Source organism: Apium graveolens, chromosome 3, assembly GCF_009905375.1.
Source record: "Apium graveolens cultivar Ventura chromosome 3, ASM990537v1, whole genome shotgun sequence".
NCBI lineage: Eukaryota > Viridiplantae > Streptophyta > Magnoliopsida > Apiales > Apiaceae > Apium > Apium graveolens.
Window position 1 is genome coordinate 218,937,984 of NC_133649.1, and position 24,719 is coordinate 218,962,702.

Below are 24,719 nucleotides of genomic sequence, written 5' to 3' on the forward strand. Positions count from 1 at the left end.
TCTTGTGCACTCGAGTAACGCGTGCAGAACAAAACAAAGAACAGAATTACGGTGAATAAAAAAAGGTTTCAGACAAATATTTTGTGATGGTATATATGAGAGTTTCCACGATTTCGAACAAATCTTTTGTTTGTGTACATCTAATTCAACAAATCCGGTCCACTTGATTAGAATATGAAAAGCTATGTAACTAATGATAGAGTCAGGAACCAGATTTTCTCACCTGGTTACTGTTTTCAACAATGTCATTCAGATGAAAGTAAGAACACATTCAACAATCAGAGAGAAGGCCATATTGCAACTTCTGGAACGCCATCTTCAGTAGCACAAGCTCTAAACATGCCTATTGTATTGAATGGCATAGTTATTTCCCCTCCGGCCGATACACCAACTAAGCCAGTAGTGCCTTCTGAGGCACCCTTGACGACTTGATCTGCTGCGTCCTTCAAGGAAAGATTTGTGTACTCCATAAGAGCGGCAACGTCTCTTGCAACTGTACAACGTATTATTTCTTCGCCTACTCCAGTTGCAGAGATAGCACAAAAACTGTTTGCATATGTTCCTGCACCAATGATGGGTGTGTCCCCAATCCTTCCTATCATCTTATTGACTAATCCACCAGTTGAAGTTGCAGTAGCCAAGTTTCCATGACTATCGACTGCTACACATCCAACTGTTCCAAGTTTGTCTCCTTCAGGGACTCCAGTGTCCTTCTCATTTGTGGCTTGAGATGGCGGTGTGTAATCAAGCTGTAAATTAGAAATAAAACTAGTAATTGCCATCACTTTGGATCAATTGTAACTGTACTATTTAGCGTTAAATATCAAAGTGGTCAAGGTCATATATCACTTTAGTCACCAATCTCAAAGGGATATTATTTGAACTGAAGTCATAAAAAATAACAAACAAATGCCTCTAAATATGTACTAGAGAGTTAAAAATTATTTTTATGGAGTTATATACATTTTTAGTGAACACAACTGCAATCAAATGAAAATTTCTAAATTCTAGTATTTAAGATAATATATCTAGATTTTAAACTAATTATTTTTATTTAAATCAAATAAAATAACTATAAATTTAAAAATAAATTGTAGATACATTTTTAAAAATCAGAATATATTATCTAAAATACTAGAATTCATAATTTTTCATTTGGTTGCAGTAGCATTCATAAAAAAATGTATGAAAATTCATATAAATAATTTTTAATTCTCGAGTACATATATAGTGGTATCTATTTGATATATATTATGACTATAGTGATTCAAATGATACATGTTTAAATTGATGCCTAAAGTGATATATGTACTTTCACTTGTGTGACCACTTGAAATTTAACCCGTACTATTTAATACTGAAGAAATGGAAATTTTCTATAAATTTTTCTGCACAAAACATCCGTTTGCAGGAGATAATCATATAGATATACATAATGTCAGGTACCATATATATATAGCGTAAAGATAATGTCAACTAATAGAATGGCTATTGTACTTTTATCACTTATCAAGCTAATATTGCATCTAAACTTCATCTTTCTAAGGAATTCATTTTGTTCTTCAACCTCTAATCAAAAGCTTTTAAAGGCTAGTATGGTAATGATAAGAGAAGTCTAGAAGGATACCTGAACCCTGTTGGCATCTTTTGCGTGATTTAGTCTCTCTATGTTTTCCTTAGTAATGAAATGGCTTGGATCAACAGTTTCAACCCCCTGCAAGATATAATCAGCCATAAATCACAAAAAATATATACTCACTCAGACACACAGATTTAAGTAACTGACACATAAAAGTCTGGCAGATATCCTACTTAGACGAGATCACGAGATATAATGTCTCCGACTGATAATAATTTACAATATGAAGATATTAAGTATTCTTAAATTATATGCTAATAAATTAAATGTGTATTCCTAATGCTATATATCTCTTCTCATTTTAAACACCAAGAGATTCCTTGACAAGCTATGACATGGCTGAAGCAGCATTTGAACATAACAAGAAATGCTAAAATGACCAAAGAGGACAAAACATCGAGGTTTAAACAAAACTTATACTATAAACGATTACGTTAATAAATCCCTAAATGTAACAAGTTGCGTAATGTAATTGTGTTGACTCTGTTCGTCTAAAACTGCTAGTTTAACCGAAAACCAGAACAGAACATACAGTACTGTATAACCAAAGATAAAATATATGGAGATTTTGTAATGAAACATGAACAAGTCTGTGACAGGACCAGAAGCAGGTAAGTTTGGTCGAAATGGAAGTCTTAAATTGATGGAGAACACCACAGTCGAGCAAAGGATAATTTTTTTTGTTGCACTTACTTGTTCTCTTGCAAATGCCTCCGCGCCAGCAAACCCGAGATATATATGCGGAGTTTTCTCCATTACCAACCTTGCTAGAGATACAGGATTAACAACAGTACTGAGACCAGAAACAGCTCCACAATTCTTTGTATTACCATCCATGATGCAAGCTTCCATTTCAACAGAGCCATTGCTGTTAAGGACAGACCCTTTACCGGCATTAAAGTGTGGATTATTCTCTAGTTCACGTACCTGAACAAATGAGTTTTCTTGTTAAGTAATAAATAAACATAAAAGAATCATTTAGAAAGAAACAAAGTAAAACCAAAAGTACTATATATCGCATGCCAATTTACTAGGTTGCTGTAATCAGTGTCCTTATCTATCCGCAAGTTCCTTTCTTACTAAGAGCATCTCCAACGGTGTTGGGACAAGTAATTAGTTAAATTTGAAACAAATTTACTTTAGTTGAGATATATATATATATATTGGAGACATGGTGCTATCTTCGCAACAAAAAAATTACATTTTGGATTCAGAATATAACAAAGCTGCTCCGGCTATTGTAAGTTCTAACATGTCCATACCATACCAGCTAATTTACAAAGCACTTTTGCTTAAAAAGAACTAATACAAGGCCAATGGGCACTAATAAGTACACAACATCCGCGTACATCTCTACTCTACTTCTAACTGTATACTCTGGTACATCTATACTCTAGTTTTAACGGTAACTTAAATGTATATGTTACTATAGACATACTTTTTATGTTTAGTTTGGTTTATGTACGAACTTTAAACCATGGCATCACACAAAAAAAGAAGCACATGTACCATAAAGATGTGAAATAAAAAACACATTTAATGGATAAATGTAATATAAGTTAGATATGTAAATGGAAAATGAAGAATACCACAAGCTCAACAGCATCCAAAGCAGAAGCATGAGACTTGAGTGCAGAAACACCCACTTCAAGGGCACGTCGGAGCCCTTCTTCCCGTGGCTTCCGGCGTTCCGGTGGCAGGTTCTTCGGAACTCCGGCGCCGCCGTGTAAAGCGATGGCCCAACCCATTTGATTACACAGTGAGAGTTTGTTGATCAAATGTAAATAAATAAATAAATAAATACAAAATTAACAACTTCAGGGAGTTCGAAGTTATTTATAAGTAATAAACTATACTATATTCATAAGTGAAAATCACAAACCACTGTAAAATAATTAATCACCCACCCCTGACGGAAAGTAATTAATTAATAATCTCCTTGTCTGCTAATTGCTTAATAAAGACTTGTGAAGTCAAATTAAATTAAGATGTGTGATGAGTCATGACATCTTTAATATGTACAAAAATAAAAATGGCAGTTCTTCTGCCATTACATAACAGATACTAGAAGAAAAAAGTCCAAAAATGAAATGTAGTTGCAATTAAAAAATCGTGAATTTCTTAAATTCTGCAATTCTAAAATTTAATAATGCGCAAGAAAAGAATACAAGCAACATCCAAAATACAGCCTTACATAATCAATCTTACATCGGAGTTTGGATGGAATAAAAATGTTAGAATATCATTTTCGAGATGGGCGTTCAATTTTTAATTTTTTTGAGATTCACAATGTAATACTGTGACTTTTAAATCTCTCTCTCTAGATTTCAGGGCAAACTGTACTACCATCATCTTAGAGAACTTATATTCAAACTAGTTGTACATTTGAAAAACAGAAATTATTTTTGAATTAGTTGGCCATTCTAACTTTCGATATGATTCTTCAAGACTACCTTCTATTTCATTTTTTCATAATCAACGTTACTTCACATATTCCTAGTTAATATTTCTAAGATTAATTCCACTATATTCAATTACATATAATGCAATAAATATTGATACAAATGAAAGTTTTCTATCAATTTTAAATTGTTTAAATGGAGTAATTTTTTGAAACAAAGTACTAAATTTCCGGAATAAGATAAAGTTTTCAGAATTTTGAACGTGCAAGGAATTATAAATATTTTTTATTTTATATTTTTACCAAAGATACACATGTCTTGATGATGCATATCACCCGTGCAGGACAAAAATAATATCCAGAACAAAATTTTCAGTGGAAAGAGAAAATTTTAAGGAATTCTGAAAATATTAAAATTGCACCTATATTTAAAATATTAAAGCATTTTAGACAAACAATAACAGAATTTAATGAATATGTTACATGCAGATGTGTGTAACAAGACAAACAATAACAGAATTTAATGAATATGTTACATGCAGATGTGTGTAACAGCCAGAACAGCACCTACATTTGAGCTATTCAGCAAGAATTGTAGAATTATTCCAATTTCCTAATCTAGGATTTCTCCTCATCCAGAATACCCTGCAACATCAATACAATTCACAGGATGTTAATATGTAATCAAAACAGCGGAACCTCATAGTCTGTCAAACCTGTTTCGTTACATAAAAGACAACCTTAATAATCATCACTGCCGCATCTTTATGCAAAACCTCATTATATTCTTGACAACTAAGACTCTGCACGATTCGTAAACCAGATATTAGTTCCGGATAGTTAAATATGAACATAAAAGTGATCAGAATGAAGATAACTGACTTGAACACAATTTGGACAACCAGCATCTCCAGAACAGTAACAAGACGTTAGAAGTTCCAAAGCCGCACCCATTAGTTCAGTAAAAAGAGGTTGAATCTACGTGTACATCATTGTGAGCATGTGTTTGTTAAACTGTAAATTTACACTGCAAAATATAGCCTCCCAAAACCAAAATAAATTAGTAGGTTACGCATATTAACCTGCGCTGAAATGCCAGTTCCTCCAGGATGCGGATCATATAACAAAACTCTTTCAGGAACATAGCGGGTATCGTAAGGGTTTGCACATTCTGAAGCTATATCAGATGAGTTGCATATTATATATCTACATGCCAAAGTATCATAAAAACTGTTAGACCAAGTAACAAAACTTGTTATTTTTATTATTTTTCTCAGCAAGTCAACGTCAAATATCAGTTGTAAAGAATATTAACAAGTAGTACATATCTACATATACACGTACTGTAAAACGACACGCAGCTTATAAACTTTGTAGATATATTTTGCTTTGTTAAAACTATTATATATTACTCCCTCTATTTTTTTAATTGTTTCTTTTTAGGAAAAAACTCACATACCAAAAAAAGTCATTATTACACTAAAACACATTAAATACAGTCTCTTATTTACTTTCATGGCCTTCAGTTTAAAGAATAAAATGAGGGAGCAACAAATAAAGTAGGGGTAATTTATGTAAAACTGTTCATTAAATACTCCTTGAAATTCTAAAATGCCTGATAAAAAGAAACACATAAAAAAGTCTAAAACGACTAATAAAATGAAACAGGGAGTACATGAAAAGTGATTATAACTTACAGAGGAACTACATTCATAAGTGCATGACAAGCAGCATGCAATCCTCCACGAAATGAATATCCTTCAGTTTCCACAGCCGTTTTTACCGATTGTGTGACTCGAATCCAAACCGCCTATTGTTTATTAAAGAAAAGAAGATAATCACGTGAAATTAACAAAATTGTCAAACACAACATCGATTCAAATATGTAAGTAGCATCATTAAAACTGTCCGCCAACAGTGGCACTCACACCTGGGAATTGTAGGAGTAATCAGGAAGCGAAAGTTCAACTGTGTCAAACACTTGGTTGCTTCCTTTCCATATACGACGAAAACCAAACCAAGTAGTTGTTACTTTGCAAGTATGTACTTGAGCACTTGTTTTAGAGAATGAGCCACTGCGAAACCTTGCTGGATATGCCTATACAGAAGAACTAACAACTTAGTCTACTTCATGGGGTGTGTACAATGGATAAAAAAATCGAAATTAGGACAAACAATAGAAAAATATTCTAATATCTACATACAAGTTTACCACCAGCGACATGAATATCAGTATGATCCCGAGTTTGTGTATAATATTTCAAGTCTGCTTCTTGGCACAAAGCAGTTTTACTTGACAAATCCAACTTCTTAATCAGATAAGTTTTCCCTTGATTCATATAGACAGCACCTTCATAAACCTGAAGTATAAATTTAAGTATCAAGACAAAAATATAAAAAAGAAATACCTAAAATCTGGTGAAAGAATGTCAAGATGTAATCATAAGTAACTTTTTGTTGTGGAAAAAATTGATACAAAGCATACTACCCTTTGCGCATGTGTCAAAACCAAACTTCCATAACTAAGAAATAGAACACTCCACCCTAATAGGTACAGTTGCATGTTTTAACTGAATGACTATTGGTCTTCTCGACATACATTGAATACATTTAAGTTACAATATCAGAAATTTGGTATGCTTGGCCAATGGCCAGTCATAAGAAAACTTTAAAACCATTGAGATTCTTCAAATCATTAAAATGGCAACAAGACATGCAGTTCTCTTATAAGATTGACTTTAAGTAACCAAGACACAACATAGGAACTTGAGTCACTAAAACCAAATGTGAATGTTTATATGCAGCCTTGAGAGGTGACATAATAAAAATGAACGATTTGGGTGACAGTGAAATATTACAAAGCATTAGTTAAGATTATGTGGCCAGATCTCAAGGTCAAGTCAATGTCAAAATAAACAGAAGGAAGCTTATATAGTTAGAGGAAAATAAAAGGGATTAGCCCGGTCAATGTGCTGGATTAATACCTATTTAAAAATAATTAATCTATGCAAGACACCATTTCAGCCACCTGAGTGCTCCTAGAAATGTTTATAAGATCTAATTTTCCACTTTGAAACTCAGCTTACGCCATCCATGTAATAACATAACAGCCAAGTGGTAATTAACCGCTATATTGGCATACATATATAGAAGTACATAAGCTTGAGGATATATCATCTATTGTAGTTTGCTTCTTGATATTGGAAGATAGTGCTAGAGCAGATGGAGTTCGAAAACCGAGCAATTGCATCTCAAATCCGAAGACAGTGGGTAAAAAATATGATTAATATTAATCATCTTACCTGAAAGAATGCCTTGCTTTCCTCTATCTCCTCCAGTACTTCATTGTTTTTCTCATCCATTACTTTGTATCTTTCTGACTCTATAGCCCGTATACTAACAGCATGCGAAGGAGTTTTCTGGGAAAAAAGATATTACATCAAACAAGAGGCACAGTAGCAAATATTAGGACTTTATTATAAAATTACCTATATAGGTATATGGAGCATAAAACCTAAAGAATTAGATAATTTCATACCTCATGACCTATATAGCACCAAATTTTGTCTGAAGATTTACGGGATGGATCAGTACTCAGGTTCCCTTTAGCCGTCAGTGTTAATACGGCATCCTCTAGTCCTGGACCAAAATACTTTCCGTCATAGAGTAAGCTTAATGGATGTTCATGAGCAGCACAGACCAAGTGTTGTTCGAGAACCTACAGAGGAAATGAAAGGCAGAGAATAAACATATGTTTCCCGACTAAGTGGAAACTGAAATGCAATGGTGCAGCTCCGAATCCTAGATAAAGGAAAGATGGATGTTTGTGGGTAAAAATTTTAGACCACAATAAACCTGGGGATTATTTGCATCAACATGGCAACACTCAATAGGGCTCTTGAAGAGTTTTTCAGGAAATTTCATAAAATACTGATCCATAGGCCCCTCAAATGCTATATATATCGCTAGTGATGTCTTTTCCCTTCTCCCAGCTCTTCCAGCTTGCTGCCACAAGCTAATAATGGGAATAAGTTAAAACTAGTGAAACAAAGAAAAATAAATATTGGTGGCAATAACAAAACTACAATGTAAATACCTTGAAATACTACCAGGAAAACCAAGATGAAGTGTTACATCGATATGCCCAACATCAATGCCCAACTCGAGGGCATTTGTTGCAGCAACGCCAAGAAGTTTCCCATCAAAAAATTCGCTCTCAATCCTTCTTCGATCCTGCTCTATTAATTAACAATGTCAACAAGCTGTAACACAACCTAAAACCATCTTCTGAAATTATATCGAAATGATAAGATTGGGCATTATTTACATCACAACTTTTTGAGGCTGGAAAACTGTGCAATTATACTGATGTGGACGACAGATTTATAATATACTTATTGTATATATTGCATGTTCTCATTTAGGATAAAGTATTGTAATTTCTTATGATTTTGAAATCTATCTATACTAATATTATTATAATCGAAACATTAAAAATTTGGTGGTCGATCGGTCGTTCCGTACCGTACTCATATTTAATACTTGCACTTTAGTCCCTTTATTCTACAATTAAAATTTTAATGTACTTCTTTTTTGGTACTTGGACTTTGGTACTTAGATTTTACTACACGGAACTATAATATAATAACACAGGGGGTCTACTTATTTGAATATACTGAATAAGTAGATTTTTAGAAACTTCTAGGTTATAGAAGTAGAATAATAAAAAAGGTTTGTTTACTTCATTCACTTTTTTCCTTCTTGCTGAAGTTTTAGGGTTTCAATCCATATAAGAAAATGTTATCTTTTAGTATTAGAAGACTTCAATTGATTTTTAAAATTAAGAATTTGTTTCTCTTTGTTGTTATAGGTTGTGAACTGCGATATATGCTAATTCTTATCTTCTCAGTTATCCTACGGTAGTGGTTCTTCTGCAGTTCGATGACTTGGGTACTTGTCCTACATCACATACTTCTTGAGCAAATAAATCTACTTTAACAGAAGGCATTTTGATTTACTTTGACCAATAAAAGGTATGTCTACTTTTACAGAAGGCATTTTGATTTACTTTGACCAATAAAAGGTATGGTCATGCTTGTTGAACAAACTTCAACTCTAGAGAAGTTGTAATTCTGTGGGTTGCCCAGTTTAGCAAAACAACAATACATATGTCCTAAGTTACCCCGACTCAGGGTACTGATGTCGGACACGGTTGCGGATCCAAGTGTCAGACTCTTAGTTTTGAAAAATCAGGATTCGTGGATATAGATCCAAAATTGAACATAGGAGCGGGGATTGGGCATATAACCTTCACATAAGTGAAAATACCTGCTTCTTATACTTCACATTTCCTATTCGTATCCTCTAACAAATAAAGAAAACATATACATAATTGTTTATGTTATATTTATAGCATAAATCAAACGGATAACATCAAAATAGTAATATATTGACATTCCTATCCGGAAATAAGTTGTTGTGAGGCCTTGTAAATCATTTCGAACTATATTTCTTGAAGTCAAAGTGTCCAGCTTTCATATAAAGGATCCCAACTCAGATCTCATACCCACACCCATGTCATTTCCGCTCGACATGTATAATAACAAACACTACATTTTAATTCATTTTGAATGCAATAGGAAACGTAGTATCCCTAGCCCATGCAGCCTTAATACACAAAAGCTTTTCCAACCGAAGACAATAGTAGTGCCCATTCTTAGCATCTTACTCACCGCACCAAAAAGACCCGTGTCCACACACACATCACATTTAAAAGATAGCATTCCAAAGATGTCATCATTACTGATAAGATATTAATGAAAAGATTGAGCTAGAAACAGATAACCTATCAACCTGGGCAGTATATCCAGCACGGTAAGCACAAACAGAGTCAACAAGATGAGCAGCACTCTCCTGAAGAATCTCACGTCTGCATTGAAATGTAGAACATCAATTGATAGAATCAACATGTTATAGAAAAACAATGAGCAGGAAATATAACTAAAAACAAACTTCAGGACACATACGTATAACTTAACACCAGTTCACAAAGTTTCCGTGATTTGCAAAATGCAATGCAACGAAGTCCATGCTGAACAATTTCCGCAAAGAGATAGGAAACCTCCATAATGGGACTGCAAGGAAAGATGCAATGCATTATAAAGTTTGTTACAAGTAATGCAATATAGAGTTTGTTACAGGTATCACTGAAGTTTGACAATGTACTGTCTGCATGTTCAGATCATAAAATATTGTTGTAGACAACTTGGGATCACATTTTATTCATAACATACATGTACACATGGATTAAGTTGATTACATAAGGAAAATTATATCCTCGACCCCACTCAAGAAGCAAGCTTCTATCTTACACGATAAGATAAAACACCACAAGAATTATCAAGCTAACTCATAGTTCTATTAACATCTTCGGCTTAACTCGACAGAATTCAGCAGCAAGTGCCAATACCATCTTTGGTACAATATAATGACTCTCGCTTTCCTATTCTTAGTATTTAGCCGATAAAAACAATTAAAACATTGCAACACACAATAGTTAAGTCTGTTCTTGCAATATACAGAAATATATATTAGTTTTTTTGGTTGCAGATTATTAAGCACTTCTTGTTCTGGAATTCTATTTCTCTTTTTTGGCAAAGAATATCACTCGTCATATTGTAAAACTGGTGTCTCAAGCATCTCACTCAGAAGGCTATCAAGTCATCATGCTTGTGACGACAATTATGTTTCAAAGTACATGTTTGATCAACGAAAGAACAAAGCCTAGATATCTCTGCGTGCAACCTAATGGCAGACCAAAAAGGATCTTAAACACTCTCGGTAGTGTTGTCAAAATACCTGCAAGGCACAGCTTGAGAAGCACTCAGCACACCCTTGGCAAGTGCCTTGAGATAATAGACAACAGACAAACTCATCTACCCAAATAAATTTCTTTAAAAGAATCTCCGAGAATCTGTTAGGCAAAGATTATTAAGTAGATTCCTAGTAGTGGTAATATGGAAGCATGTAACCCAAAAATTTGTGCTTTCTCAACCCATTTGTATCTGTAGACTTAGTTCACTTATATTCAAAGCTACAACAAGACAAACTCATGTAGTCCTGATAGAATATAGGAATATAGACATCAGGAATCCAACATCAGGAAAAGAAAAAGTGATGAACATATTGGAAGTTATATGCTAACCAGAACAACCCTCACATGACAAGCATCTAGTCATCAAACAAACTCATAGTTAACTTTATATTGATCGAACAAACCGAATAAGTTCATGCCATAAGTGAAGAAAACTGTTACCTTGAACGTCCGAGAACAACAGTTTTCTCAGAGGATTTATTGGTTCCAGTACCGCTCTTACTCTTCTTGGAAACCTGCACCATAATGTTGTCAGTATAATTTTTAGGGAAGATTTCTGGTCAAAACATTGTTTCACTTAGAGGTACATGAAACCTACAGTTTTCATGGACAAAGGTGGATTCCAAAGGACAAAACGTTTGAGACCAGATGGGCTACCATCATTTTGAATCAGCTCAACTGCTGATAAATTAGCAAGCTCCTGTATCATCCAAAACAATGTAATAATGTAAGACTTGTGGTAATCAAAGTATACTTTAAATGTAGAATTACTAAATATAATCTTTAAATTGTCATCAAATATGAAGAATATGGTATATGATCCGCGTAAGCCCTTCTCCTGACACTTGAATGTTGTGTTTGGTTGGGGTGAATGAAAATGAAGGGAATAGTATGAAATTTGAACTATAATATAGCTAAAGGTTAATATTTTCATTCCTTCCACCATCCATTCCTATCTACCTTAACTAGAACTCAAACCTCTTTCCCACCAAAAAACGAATTGTGAAGGAATGCTCCACCTTCATTACACCTCCTAATAATTCCTTATATTTCAATCATTCCATTCCATTTACCGAAACCAAATACAACATAAAAATTTAGTAGCTGGTAACTTAACATGGTATGAGAACTCAAGCTGGCAGCGAATGTCTCCAATCTAAGTGTCTAGCATTATCAAGACCATGAGATCAGTCCTACTGGCCAAGCCAACTTCAGAGAACTAATATCATTGTTGCTCCCAGGAGAGTAATTGTAAACATTCCCCACATTTCAGAAATTGAAATTTCTACAAGTACAAAAAAAATATAAGAAAACTAGTATCTCACCATTGTATGCTCGCAGGGATTAGCAGAAGTCGCAGTAGAAAACACAAATGATGGACTGCTGCCGTACACTGCATAACCACATGGTGTAGGCAACTTATAATTTGTTTGACGGAGGCAATATATTAATATATTAAATAGATATAGCACGTAAATTTACATCTACACATATATTACATAATACACATTGCACTGATACCATGAGCACAGATTCGACGAAGCCTCCTCAAAATAAGAGCAGTATGGCAACCAAATGCTCCTTTATATGCATGGGCTTCATCAATTATGACAAACCTAATATTACGGATACAAGTTTAAAAACGAAATGATATATACATTATGAAGAGATAACCTGAAAAATAGAGAAAATATTAATTATATAAATAAAAAATTTGAAAACTAAAATATTCTTGGATCAGCTGCATTTCATTGTATGCTAAAGATACCTAAGATTTTCTAGCATTCTTCTAAATTGTCCATGGAACGGCAGGATTGACATGTGCAACATATCTGGATTCGTAATCAACTGCAAGAACACTGACAAACAAATCAGTAAAAATAAACAAGTGGGCCAACTTGAAGATAATAAGAAAAATCCCCATCTCAAGCAATCATACAAGTCTAGCATTGTCCCTCAACCATAGCCGATCATCCTGCGAAGTATCTCCATCATATGTGCCTATATTTAAGTTGGTACTAAACTCTTTTGCTATTTCTGACAAAGCTCGCAGTTGGTCTTGAGCTAAAGCCTGCAACAACCAATTCGGTCTGAATTATACTAAACACTAAAACGCAACCGGAAGGCTAATATAATAAAATTGGAATCAAAACAACGTGATTTCAAAGCTCAAATAAATATAAGAAAACACATAACGTCGAGTGCAGATGACCTTTGTTGGGAAAAGGTAAAAAGCACAAGCAGACACATCCTGAGAGAGCACTTCCAAGACTGGAAGATTATAGCAAAGAGATTTCCCACTAGATGTCATGGTTGCCACAACTACGTTTTTTCCAGAAAGAGAAGCTTTAATTGATTCTGTCTGTGTATACAGCAAAAGTATACAAATATGAGCAGTAAGTTAAGAATCGAAAAGGATCACAAATAATAGGCAAGCTTCCACACCTGGTGGCTATACAATCTAGTAATCCCAACACGTCTGAGTGCAGATTTCACATTTTCTGATACTTCAACTGGGATCTCAACATAATTTGCTTTTCTGCCAGGGATATCTTCAATGTGAACAATCTGCATCAATAGAGTCTATCATTCAGCTAAATTGAATGGAAAATTATTATTCTAAACAAACTGAGATATGCCTTCACATTCACATGAAGGCTTGCATCCTAGGTATCTTTCCACGAACTTCCCCTTCCCCCCACCCAAAATATCTACATACTAGAAAACAGAGATAAGAAAGGAAAAAATGAAGGCCAATAATTGCGAAAGGAAACAAACAATAAGTGAATTGCTACCTGTCCTTTAGATCCAATACCCATTCTCAGATGTTCCACCATTTCAACTGGTAATAATGGCTGTGTGTCCTGCCAAAAGTGAAGAACTGTAAGGGCCTAAAAGGCTAAAACAGCCTCATAAATAATTGAACTTGACCAACCAAGCAATGATATTGGTAAAATGATAAGAATCATGAGACGCGACTTTCTAAAATGAATTGCAGAAGCCAGATAGTATTGAGTGATCATGTATAGTATAAAGATACCTAACTTAATGCAAGCAATATAAATTTAGTATAAAAAATAATGCATGGAAGTATGAAAAAAATAAGACAAAGTAAAATCATTTGTCCCTTACTTCATTACTTTCCTTTGCATGTACTAACACGAAATACAATATGCACCACTCTATCTTTTAACCACTAGAAAAAAGAGTCTGACTTACATGACAGACTTCTTTGGAAGAAACAGAAGTTGATGGGGCAGATGTGCAACTTCTAGGCCGTTTAGCTTTTATGTTACTAGCAGTACACTTAGCTTCCACAAACATTAGAATATATTCCAGAGAGAAGCACTTTGCCATATCATTTCCAGTTTCACGCTGTTTCAGATTGTTCTGTTTATCCAACTACATAAAAATGAAGCTACGGAAAACAATAACTATTTACAGATGCCATACACATTGATTCAGGTTTACTCAACTCTGAGACCTAAGACTGATAAACCAAATAATACAACAATAATACGTTACAGGCATATCTCTTTCAATAAAAAATTAATGTTACCTCCTTTTTATGCTCAAGTAGTTTTTTTGATTCCGCAAGAACACTAACAAATAAGCATGACACCTTGGCCTAAAACTAGAAGCAAATAATGTACACCATTTTGAGTCTATCTCCAAAGTATCCTATTATTAGTACAAAACTTATGGAGAATACAACTGTTAATTAGTATAATCATCAAGAAACAGTAGAAAATGAACTATTTGCAAATGTTTCATACTCTAAAATAACTAGTTTTCTAGCGTAATTTTATAGAAATGCTTATTTTTACGTCACTAGGATAAATAGATCCACATTTCAGCAATAATTTAATAGTGGATTACAAAGTCATATATATGAAAAACAAAAACATGACAACTAAATTAAAGAGTGAGTGAGTAAACAATCAAATATATGCAATGCTGTCAATGCATATCTGTTCTTAATCAGCATGCTTGAGCAAAGATAATACATGGCCACGCAATTTTAAATGAAACAGTAAATATGAAGAAAACAACTTACGATAATAAAATAACATAAACTTATAAATGTACATGTCACATGGTGTCTTAATGAAGCATATTTTTAATGGTAATTTTTGAATATCAGCATAATAAAGAATTCAATTTTAAATGAACAGACTGAGCACTATATATATATATAGAGAGAGAGAGAGAGAGGGAGGGAGGTTCAACTAGGAACCAAGTTTATTTGAGTAACCTAGTAACTCTTCCTCATTGTTCAATTTTTAATACGTGGCAGGTGATGATCATCCCACGTTCAAACAAATGTATAGGTTACAACAGTTAGAAATATTATAAACTTATGCAATGTTCATTTTTTTTTCACTTAACCGTACTATATTTTCTTACAGAATACTATATATATTTTTTATATTTTTTTACGGGACATTTAACAGTTATGCATTAGTTTTTCAGTACATGCATGTCAATACATATTATCCAAATAAAAATAATAAATTATGCCAATAAATTTTGTGTTATAATTTATGAAAACGATTATTGTTTATTAGTATAGATTAATAAATACGGAACAATAAATCTAAAATGTTAGAGAACACAAACTTATAAAACTCAAAAGTTACAGAACACATAAAATTAATTACTAAAATTTCACGTGTCTACACATATGACTTATACAAAAGCTATGTTCTGTAATTTTTTTTATAGAATTCACATGTACCGTAAATGTTTTTTTAAATCAGTTGAACATGTGTGAAGTATGCTACGGTTGAGGGGTATATAATCTGACCAATAAGAAAGAGTTACTCAATTTACTCATATAACTCAGTCACACGCTGAACCCGCCCCTATATATATATGTATATATATATATGTATGTATATATATATATATATGCTAATTAGGACTGACTGAACCCTCTCAACCGTTAGGCAACAGAACTACAAACTCTGTTTGTGAACAAGAGATATACACACTAGTAAAGCTTCAAAAGCTGGAATAGAAGGGCATGTGGGCATACCAAGAACGATTCTATAGTACTCCATAATTTGGTTTTGAAAGAATCATCCCTTTTCTTCATTGCATTGACTGTCTTTAGAAGAGACATGCGTTTATGAGCTACCAAAGAGTAGCACAATTCACAAGGTTAATGCTAAACCAAAGCTAACAGTTATGCATAGAGTGAACACCCTATATGAAAGAAAATAAGAACTGCCATCAAATTACCAGCAGGATTTGTAGGTATAACTTGATCACTTATTTCAGGTTGAGATTTTATCACAACAAGGACACTGCTAGATTTCTTTCCTTCCGTCTCACTGTCCACAAAATGAACAACCTGAATGTGAAAATATCAAATTTATATGTGTGCGAGGGTGCTTTAAAATAATAATATACGGTATTACAGAATTACTGATAGAAGTACAAAACAGAATTAAACAACAAAAGGAAGCAATAACTATGTAGTCAATAGCCCCTGTGATAGATAGAGTATTTTAGACGTATAAAGTTCACCAATGTATAATCACTTGAACAAGGGTAATTCATAAACTTCATGGCAAATTAAGGTTCAAGTGGATGCAGACATATCAAAAAATATCATTAAACTTATTTATCACCATTCCATTGGCTATCCTAAAAGAAAATAGCTTTGTGTTTAAAGAGCAAAAGACACTGAAGCTAGGTTCAGAGCTAACTACGCAGTCGATGACGTGGCGGTAAGTAATTTTCGAAAACTTAAAGAGGCGTGTTTGTACAGTTCTAGCACTAGATCATTATATATAAAGTATAATGGTCGCATATTGCAGAAACCTAAAACTTAATGCTAAATGATTATAGTCACAACAGTCATTTCAAAAAATAAAGTGTGTGTTCCAGGTCCAAGTTAAGAAACTCTAGAGATTATGGACACTGAAATACCTTGGGACATAGTACTGACAGTTCCTCAAGGTCCGAAATTCCTATCTGAAATCCAAATTCTGTAAGTTGGTCCAGAGTTCCTTTCAAACCACTGGAGGTGACCCTTTTTCCCTGAATTTCAAGAACTTCGGAGTAAAGGTTTAAGAAGCAAAATCTCTTCATTAAATCCTTCAGCCATGACGGGCACAAGCATAAACCATCCTTGCTCACATATTGGCCCGTTTCACCGTCCTTTGAAAAAGCTTTGGCTAACATGCATATCCCAGAGAGAGGGTCTGCTAGACAATTTATTGATTCCGATAACAGAAGAAATTTTTCCCAATTTTTGCTATCAAATACCTCATTACTTGATGACTGCAAAATGCTCTCTATGAGACTGTTTATGATCTCTTCATGTTCGCTGCTGACAGCCTTTGTTCTCCATTTTGTCCCTGAAGAACGAGTTACGTTATGTCTCCTGATAAATCCAGGTGTATTATCAGAAGTCAATCCTTGAAGGTCCGTATCATCTTGATTTGCGACTGTAGCTGTATTCTGCATGCAAGACAAATCTTGCATCAGATCAGACCAGGCTGAATCAGCAAGATTTGAAGATGAGCATTGACTGGTGACATTAGATGCGGTGGTAACCTCCTCAGATTTTTGCTCTTTATTTTGATCCTTCTTTGTAAATGGCATAAAAATAAAAAAGTCTCCAGGATAGGTGGGATAGTTACTAAGTGGACTTCCCAAACTCAATTTCACGCCCTGATCCATAGCAAGCCAGACATATAAGAATCTGAACAAGGGTAAAAACAGAAATGTAGAATTTGTACACAATCAGAAAAAAACGATTATGTTACAGAAATCATGAAAGACATCAGGAAAGAACAAATCACAATGTCCCCTTGGCAGGTATCTTAACAAATACTTTTCCAAAACCGAATTCTTAACTTCAAAAACCTACAAACTAAAGTTTGTGTTCACTTAGCAGGAATGAAATGTTTTGGTAGCAATGGAATGACGAATCTGGTCGGAGTTAAAATTCAGGTTGTTTGGCTGGGTCACAAAACCATTCGCAGGCCAATTCCATTCTATATCAAAAGTAAGTCTTCTCTGTGTAAACTTCAATATAAAATTAAGTCTCTTTCTCTCTTTATCTAAAGTTCAATATCAAAATTAAGTATCTCACTCACACGCATGAATGTATATTACATTACACATCTATCTCATTAGAAATTCTCCAAATTTGAAACTTTGCTTGAAAAATAATTTTTAATTCTATTTTGGAATTATACCAGAGATAGATCATACTCAAACGTTAACTTCTCAGAAATTAAAAAGTTGTAAAATCATTATATTATTTTTATTCCATTCCAGTTGAAATTTAGTTAAAAAAAAACAAAGAAATGGAATGTCTAATTCCATTCATGTCCCATTCCGTTCCTACCTCATTCCATTTCTTCGAAGTGAACACGACCTAGTACGAAGAATGCAGAAGTACTACTTGGTATCCAATAGGTTATTAAACTAAAATTGAAACAAACTGAATTATTTAAACAATTGTAAGCAAAACAATAACAGAGATAAATAAAAGATATGAAACGCGCCAACAAAGACGGGTTGAGCTAGTAAGGAATTCGACTCCTGGTGTGTGCGTGTGTGATATATATCAAAAAAAAGAAGCACATACGTTAAGAAAAAGATGGAAGTAGGGGGAAGAGGAAGCAGGAGAGAAAGATTGTTTGAGAAGAAGCTTGAGTTGATGAACAGTAGTGGATTCAGAGAGAGAGAGTGTAATTGAATCTCCCATTAGACTTCGAACTTGAATCTCTCTCTCCTCTTTTTCACCCATTTCTATTTCTCTTCTAGGGTTCTGTCTCTCGTTGCCTTTCGCGGGGAAAACCGTTGCCCTTTATATTTATTATTAATTAATTACAAGCTTTATTCTACAAACTCTTATGTGGTTCTATTTCATTTTTTCAAGTCTTGGAAATGGAAACTCATGTTTTTGTCAAAGGTTTTGGTTGACACTTGCTAAGTCTGATTTCTGATTTCAAATTAACTTTTCTTTTTTAATCATGTTTAATTATTAATTTTTCACGACCATAATTTCCAGACTTAACTACTCCCTTAATCCCAATTTACTTGTCCAATTTAACATTTATACGTAATTTAAGGTATATTAATCACATAATTCCGTTAATTTATTTTTCAAATTTGTTTTTTGTGAATAAAAATTTTAATCGTAAATTTTTAATCATAAAAATAAAATTTAAAAATAATCAACTGAACTATGCGGTCAATGCATCTTAAATTACGTATAAAAGTCAATCTCGAGAAATAAATGGGGACTAAGAGAGTACATGATAACTTTAATTTTGAGAAGTGAAGCGAAGAGGCACTACTTACCCTACGGTTGAACATTTGATTCGGTTAACCCAAAGCTGAAATAAAATAATCGAAATAATTTGATTCTATAATCGAACTAAAATAATTCAATATTTAATTCGATTATGATTTTTATGTACTATTCGAAATTTCAATTTTTTTTAGTTATTTTATTGAAATACCCGAATTATCGAAATCTATTAAATATTGTGTATATATAAAAATACTTGAGTACCAGAAACCATTTTGGGATTTTTAAGTGCATATATCACCTCACTCGCAGCAAGTAAATCCTGAAGATATGAAAATCAGGATTTACATCAGTTTGCTCATGAAAAGCAACATAGTTATAAGTCACAAATTTGGTTCCATTGTAAGTAAAAGCTTTGCTCGTAACTGGTTAAGTCATCTTGAACTATTTGAGAAAAAGCTTAAAAATCGATTAGGGTATCAGAGTTTAAAGGAGAGAGAAAAGAAGAAGTAAGAGACTGAAAAAAGTTTGATTAAAGATAAAGTGATAATTTTAAAATCAAAAATTGATTTTGTATAATCATGTACTCCATTACTCAGAAACGGTTCACATTAGTATGACACGTGACATGATGTTATTGATCAGTAAATAATCATGGAACAAATAATTAGGAGCAGTAAAGACGTGCACGGTTATATAAGGTAATGTGCTGTAATTACTGAACCGTTGTTAGGTAATGAATACAACACGAGGGGGTTGAATGTGTTTTGGATAATTTTAAGGCTTTTTAAATATTTGTTACTTGGTGAACAAAGCATATTAGAAATGCAGTAATATTATGTTAACTAAAAATAAATAGTGCACACAATATTTCAAAACTCACTTAATATTGTATTAAAATCAAGCTAGTGTTTTGCTACAAATTATGGGTTCTTCGTAAGTAAAAAACTCAGCTCCTTCCTTGAGAGAGTTACAAGAAATTCTAGATCTGTTTGATACAATTAAAAGCAAATGACCAGTATTTATTTTATAGATTAGTAAACACAGGTTTACACAACATGCAATAAGATGTACTAAACCCTACTTAAATTATCTCTAAAGCTTTTCATTTCTGGCTTAGTGTATCTTTACAAATCCAATGAATCTGTGACTTTTCTTTTTCAGTTAATCTTGGCATTTGATCTTACACTCCTCAAGCTGATTTTGGACTTTTCAATCTAAGTGATTAGATCGTTTGTTGATTGATAATCTTGAATATTTAAGTTGTCTGCATTCTGTACTTGAGCTTCATATCGAGATCTCCGGTTTGATCTATAGAGAACTGACATCTTGATAAGTATAATGGCTTATCGAGATCTCCGAGTTCTCTATAAATGTCTTTAACTTGTCGAGGTCTCTGAGTTCTCTATAAGTGAACTTGGTTTGTCGAGGTCTCCAAATTTCTGCATGTGGAAATGTCTTGTCGATATATCTGAGATCTTTATAAGAATATTGACTTATCGATATCTCTTAGATCTCTAATGAGAATTGACTTGTCGATATCTCCAATCTTCATATCTTCATTTTTACTTGTCGATATCTCTGAGTTCTCTAATGCAGAAATGACTTGTCGATATCTCAGAGATCTCTATATAAATTTTAACTTGTAGATATCTCTGAGATCTCTAATGATAATCTGACTTGTCGATATCTCCAATCTTCATGTCTTCATTTGGCTTGTCGATATCTCTGAGACTACTCTATAAGCTGTTTTGGACTTCTCGATAAGTCATTCTGTAGTTCTCAAATGACTTCTCTATATGACTTGATCTGTGACTTGTAGATATATTGACTTGGAATATTTTTCCTAAAACAGATTTATTCAACTCCAAGTTTCTTCACATTTTCTCTGAGGCATGATCTTCTTGATCTTCTTCCAGAGTGTATTATTAGGCTTGAGACTGTTTACAGAAAAAATACTCCAGTCTAATTTTTGGCATTTTTACAGACTCAAGTTATACAATACAAAATATAGATTTAGATTTTCATTCAACTAATTCTTAGAGATGTCAATCTGACTTAGTCTTGTTATAGTACATGCATGTCTTACACAACAATCTCCCCCAATTTGTGAGAAGATTGTTTATCACAAATTCATGGCTGGTAACAAGACTAACCCCAAGTTACAATGAACAATAGAACATTATATAAAAAATTGACAGAAGTACAACTTTTATACATAAAGTGATTACATGAGTTTGATAAGTACATTCATCACACAAATTTCTCATAGCCTGTTTCTTGTCTAATGAGGTCTTTTAATTCTACAAGTACTTGCAGTTCCTCTATGATTTGAGTTCCTCTTAGAGCTTCTACAAGCTTGAGACACTCATGTAATGAATAATTATTCAAGTAACCAACTCTAATTCTTGAGAATCTGCCAACTTTAATGTTCAGAAAATGTCCATCCTTGAAAATTCTGCTCATCCCCCTTGACTTGAGTTCTCATATCTTTGCTCAAACATTTCTATCTCTTCAACATATTTTCTTTTCCTCTCCTCTCTTTCAGCCTTTTGTTTTGCTCTTCTTTCTTCCCTTACAATCAACCATACAGCCAATACAGACCTCCATGCCATTGTACCAGTATCCTTATCCTTCAGTAAGCTTATGACTCTCTTCATCTCTATGGTTAAAAATATATCCATTAAATTCCTGCCAAGTAAAGTGTAGGATCCATCTTGAAAATACATTATTACTTCCCTCAAAGATACAACCCAAACTTTGACCATTTCTTCAGCTAATTATTGAAAGTAGTCATCATCTATAATGCACCAATTTAAAGGTAGAAAATCATTTTGATTGAGGTAGTTCCAGATGGCCCTCTCAGTAACTTGTAGTTTCTTTGGCTTTCTTCCAACAGATTTATAATGATTTTTTATTGGTGGCTTGAAGGAAGGTAGGTTTGAGATTTTCTTTAGAGAAGTTTGGTTGGAAGTGATTGGTATTTTCAGTATGGTATTTGCAGTGTGTTTATAGAAAAACTTAGGTTTAGAGGTTAGAGGTGGTAAAGTGTTTGATTTTGTTGGCTTAGGGGTTTGAGTTTGTTTGATTTGGATTTGTAGGGAATTTTTTTTGGTTCTGAAACATCCTCCTTCTTCTCTCATCACCCTTCTTCTCATCATTTCCCTTTTTCTTGGCATCTCTTTTCTTCTCATTTTCTTTACTGCCAGTTGCCTTGGAGGATTGACTTGGATTTACGCCATAAGGTTTTTGATCATCTTTCTTCTGCTTATCATCATCCAAGTCATCCTTATTGATTTGAATTTTGGACAAATTGGCTTCAGGATCTCTCAGATATCTCCCAACAGCTTGATCATTTTTTCATCTTCAATAGTCTTGTATTGCTTGGTTTTCAAGTCTGTTTCCAAAGTCATAATCAGCTTTTTGTTTTCCATTACACATTGCTTAGGAATTCGGAAGTGTTTGCAATGTTTGGTGGTTGGACAGATGTATGCTGCTCCCTTACTTGGCTGTAAATATGCTTCTGGAAAAGCAGTTACTTGAGCCTTCTTCAATTCAGTTAGCAGGAGAGTGTCTTGATGAATTACTCTATTGACTTTGTTTATCAGAATGTCCAACTCAGATGCCCTTCTTGTTAGTTAAGGGACATTTGTATACAGCTGTCTACCCCTGAGTCGTTTATGTTGACCACAAATCTTTTCTCCTGAAAATTATCACTTGTCACCAAGATCACCCTTATAAAATTTTGTTAGTCCCTTAACAATATAGCAAGAATTACAGAAGGGGGGTTGAATGGAATTCTTGAACCTTTTTCTCGAAATAAAAATGTTCAACTCGAATATAGATATAAGTGTTTTGATTAGCACAATGCGGAATAGAAACTTAATTGAATCAAAACATAAGTAATTAAAAACAAGAGTCTTTAAAAAACTTTCTGGTGGATTTAAACAATTCCACCAGAGATATATATTATATATCGAGAGAACTCTGTGTGCAAGAATGCTCACAGCTGCTTATAAATTGAACTACTGAGAATACAGGGAAATGCTAAAGATTCTGCTTACAAAGATTTCTCTGTTTTTGTATCTCAGCTCTCTTATTTTTATTTTCTACGTTCTTGGTTTATATATTACCAAGATTACAAAGTCAAAAAGACTGAATAAATATAAAAACTATCAGTCTTAAGCTTTGCTACTTTTCGTCCTCTATTACCCAGTTAATGGGCTTCCACAGTAGATTTGTATACATCTCGACGTCTGTGCCCTGTTGTCACTGTTCAACTGTTGTTTGAATTCTTTATGTGATCATCCGTTGGACTTTATGAACATCCGTTGGATATATGATCATCCGTCGACTTTATGAACATCCGTTGATGGCTTCATTGATCATTCGTCGACTGCTATATTAAACATCCGTTGATAGTCATTTGATCATCCGTCGATGGCTTTGTCAATCATCCGTCGGTAGCTATTTTGGCACTTGACTTCATTTCACTTACGCAGAATTACAAGACATCATTTATATACAATTAATCAACCTATTCTGCATATCTAGTTAAAGTCAACATGACTTATAGCTACTACAGAATATATACAAAGATGTATACAGAACTGTGCTACTGGCTCATTATTACATAAGCTACTCACTCGATGGATAATAAGTCAACATCCGTCGGGACTATAATAAGTTATCCGTCAGGACTATAATTCTTATCCGTCGAGTGCTACATTATTTCACTAAGTAAAATCTACTTAGATGTTTTGTTTATGAAATCATCAAGTACACAACATATGCACAACAATCTCCCCTAATTTATGTCTACTGGAATTGTAGCCATAAATTAAGAAATACTTGATGATAACAAAACATCCTAAACATACAGCTTTAAAGATAAGTAGATAATACTGAAAGTGCTTCAATTAATCAAAATATATAAAGTTTGGCTCACAGTCATTTCAAGATGCTCCTCTAGCCTGAGCAGATTTTTCTAGTTTCTTGAAAGTCTGGATCTTCTTCCAAGCTTTCTGTTGTTTTCATCAATCTGATTTTGGAGCTGCCTGTGGAATTCCAGTTCATCAGATTCTGAGAGATCTAGCTTTTCTTGCATTTCCAAGAGAGTCTCATTGCTAGAGATACTCAGTTGGTCTTCTAACCTGAAGAATCTTCTCACACCTTTGTCATCCATGAACTCCATTAGCCAGTAGGGCCTTAGATGCACTCTTCTCCCTGTGTATGGGATGATTAGAGTCTTTGGGAGTGCATCTTTAGCTCTAATACTCCTTAGTTCTTCAATCTTCTTCAATACTAGTCTTCTTGCAGTTACATTGAACCCAAAATTCTTCTTGAAGGATGAATAAACTTTAATCAGTACAGCTTGGCTCTCTTGAAGAATCCTGTGAAGTGGCCACACAATCTCCTTTCCTCCTTTGTACTTGAACACTAACCTTTCAGGTAGGTTTCTATATGCATCAATTTCCCTCACTTCATCTAGTTCATCCAGATAGAGGTTTAAATCAGAAAATTCTTT

The 24,719-nt window shown here is 33.7% G+C and overlaps 2 protein-coding genes across 4 annotated transcripts; both read right to left on the reverse strand.

Moving 5' to 3' along the window:
* Positions 1-56: 56 nt before the first annotated feature.
* Positions 57-3,459, reverse strand: LOC141713109 (isoaspartyl peptidase/L-asparaginase-like). The gene is made up of 4 exons (XM_074516353.1): positions 3,229-3,459; positions 2,333-2,566; positions 1,628-1,714; positions 57-749 (listed from the first exon to the last, which is right to left on the reverse strand). Exons 1-4 carry the CDS (start codon positions 3,385-3,387, stop codon positions 279-281), a joined length of 951 nt encoding a protein of 316 aa, XP_074372454.1. The 5' UTR covers positions 3,388-3,459; the 3' UTR covers positions 57-278.
* Positions 3,460-4,448: 989 nt separating this feature from the next.
* Positions 4,449-18,773, reverse strand: LOC141713110 (uncharacterized). Of its 3 annotated transcripts, none has more exons than XM_074516355.1 (27): positions 18,524-18,773; positions 16,852-17,598; positions 16,159-16,270; positions 15,953-16,050; positions 14,134-14,289; positions 13,710-13,778; positions 13,360-13,482; positions 13,127-13,276; positions 12,854-12,985; positions 12,683-12,762; positions 12,436-12,530; positions 12,240-12,307; positions 11,513-11,614; positions 11,356-11,429; positions 10,067-10,174; positions 9,894-9,969; positions 8,137-8,273; positions 7,896-8,055; positions 7,579-7,758; positions 7,343-7,459; positions 6,245-6,400; positions 5,971-6,138; positions 5,738-5,850; positions 5,123-5,246; positions 4,923-5,018; positions 4,781-4,843; positions 4,449-4,685 (listed from the first exon to the last, which is right to left on the reverse strand). In XM_074516355.1, the coding sequence occupies exons 1-27, from the start codon at positions 18,683-18,685 to the stop codon at positions 4,659-4,661; spliced, it is 3,693 nt and encodes a 1,230-aa protein (XP_074372456.1). In that variant the 5' UTR covers positions 18,686-18,773; the 3' UTR covers positions 4,449-4,658. The 3 variants fall into 3 exon arrangements, with proteins under 3 accessions (XP_074372456.1, XP_074372455.1, XP_074372457.1); XM_074516354.1 differs by having other exon boundaries at positions 14,134-14,304; XM_074516356.1 differs by having other exon boundaries at positions 14,134-14,304; positions 16,852-17,629; positions 18,524-18,649.
* Positions 18,774-24,719: the final 5,946 nt, after the last annotated feature.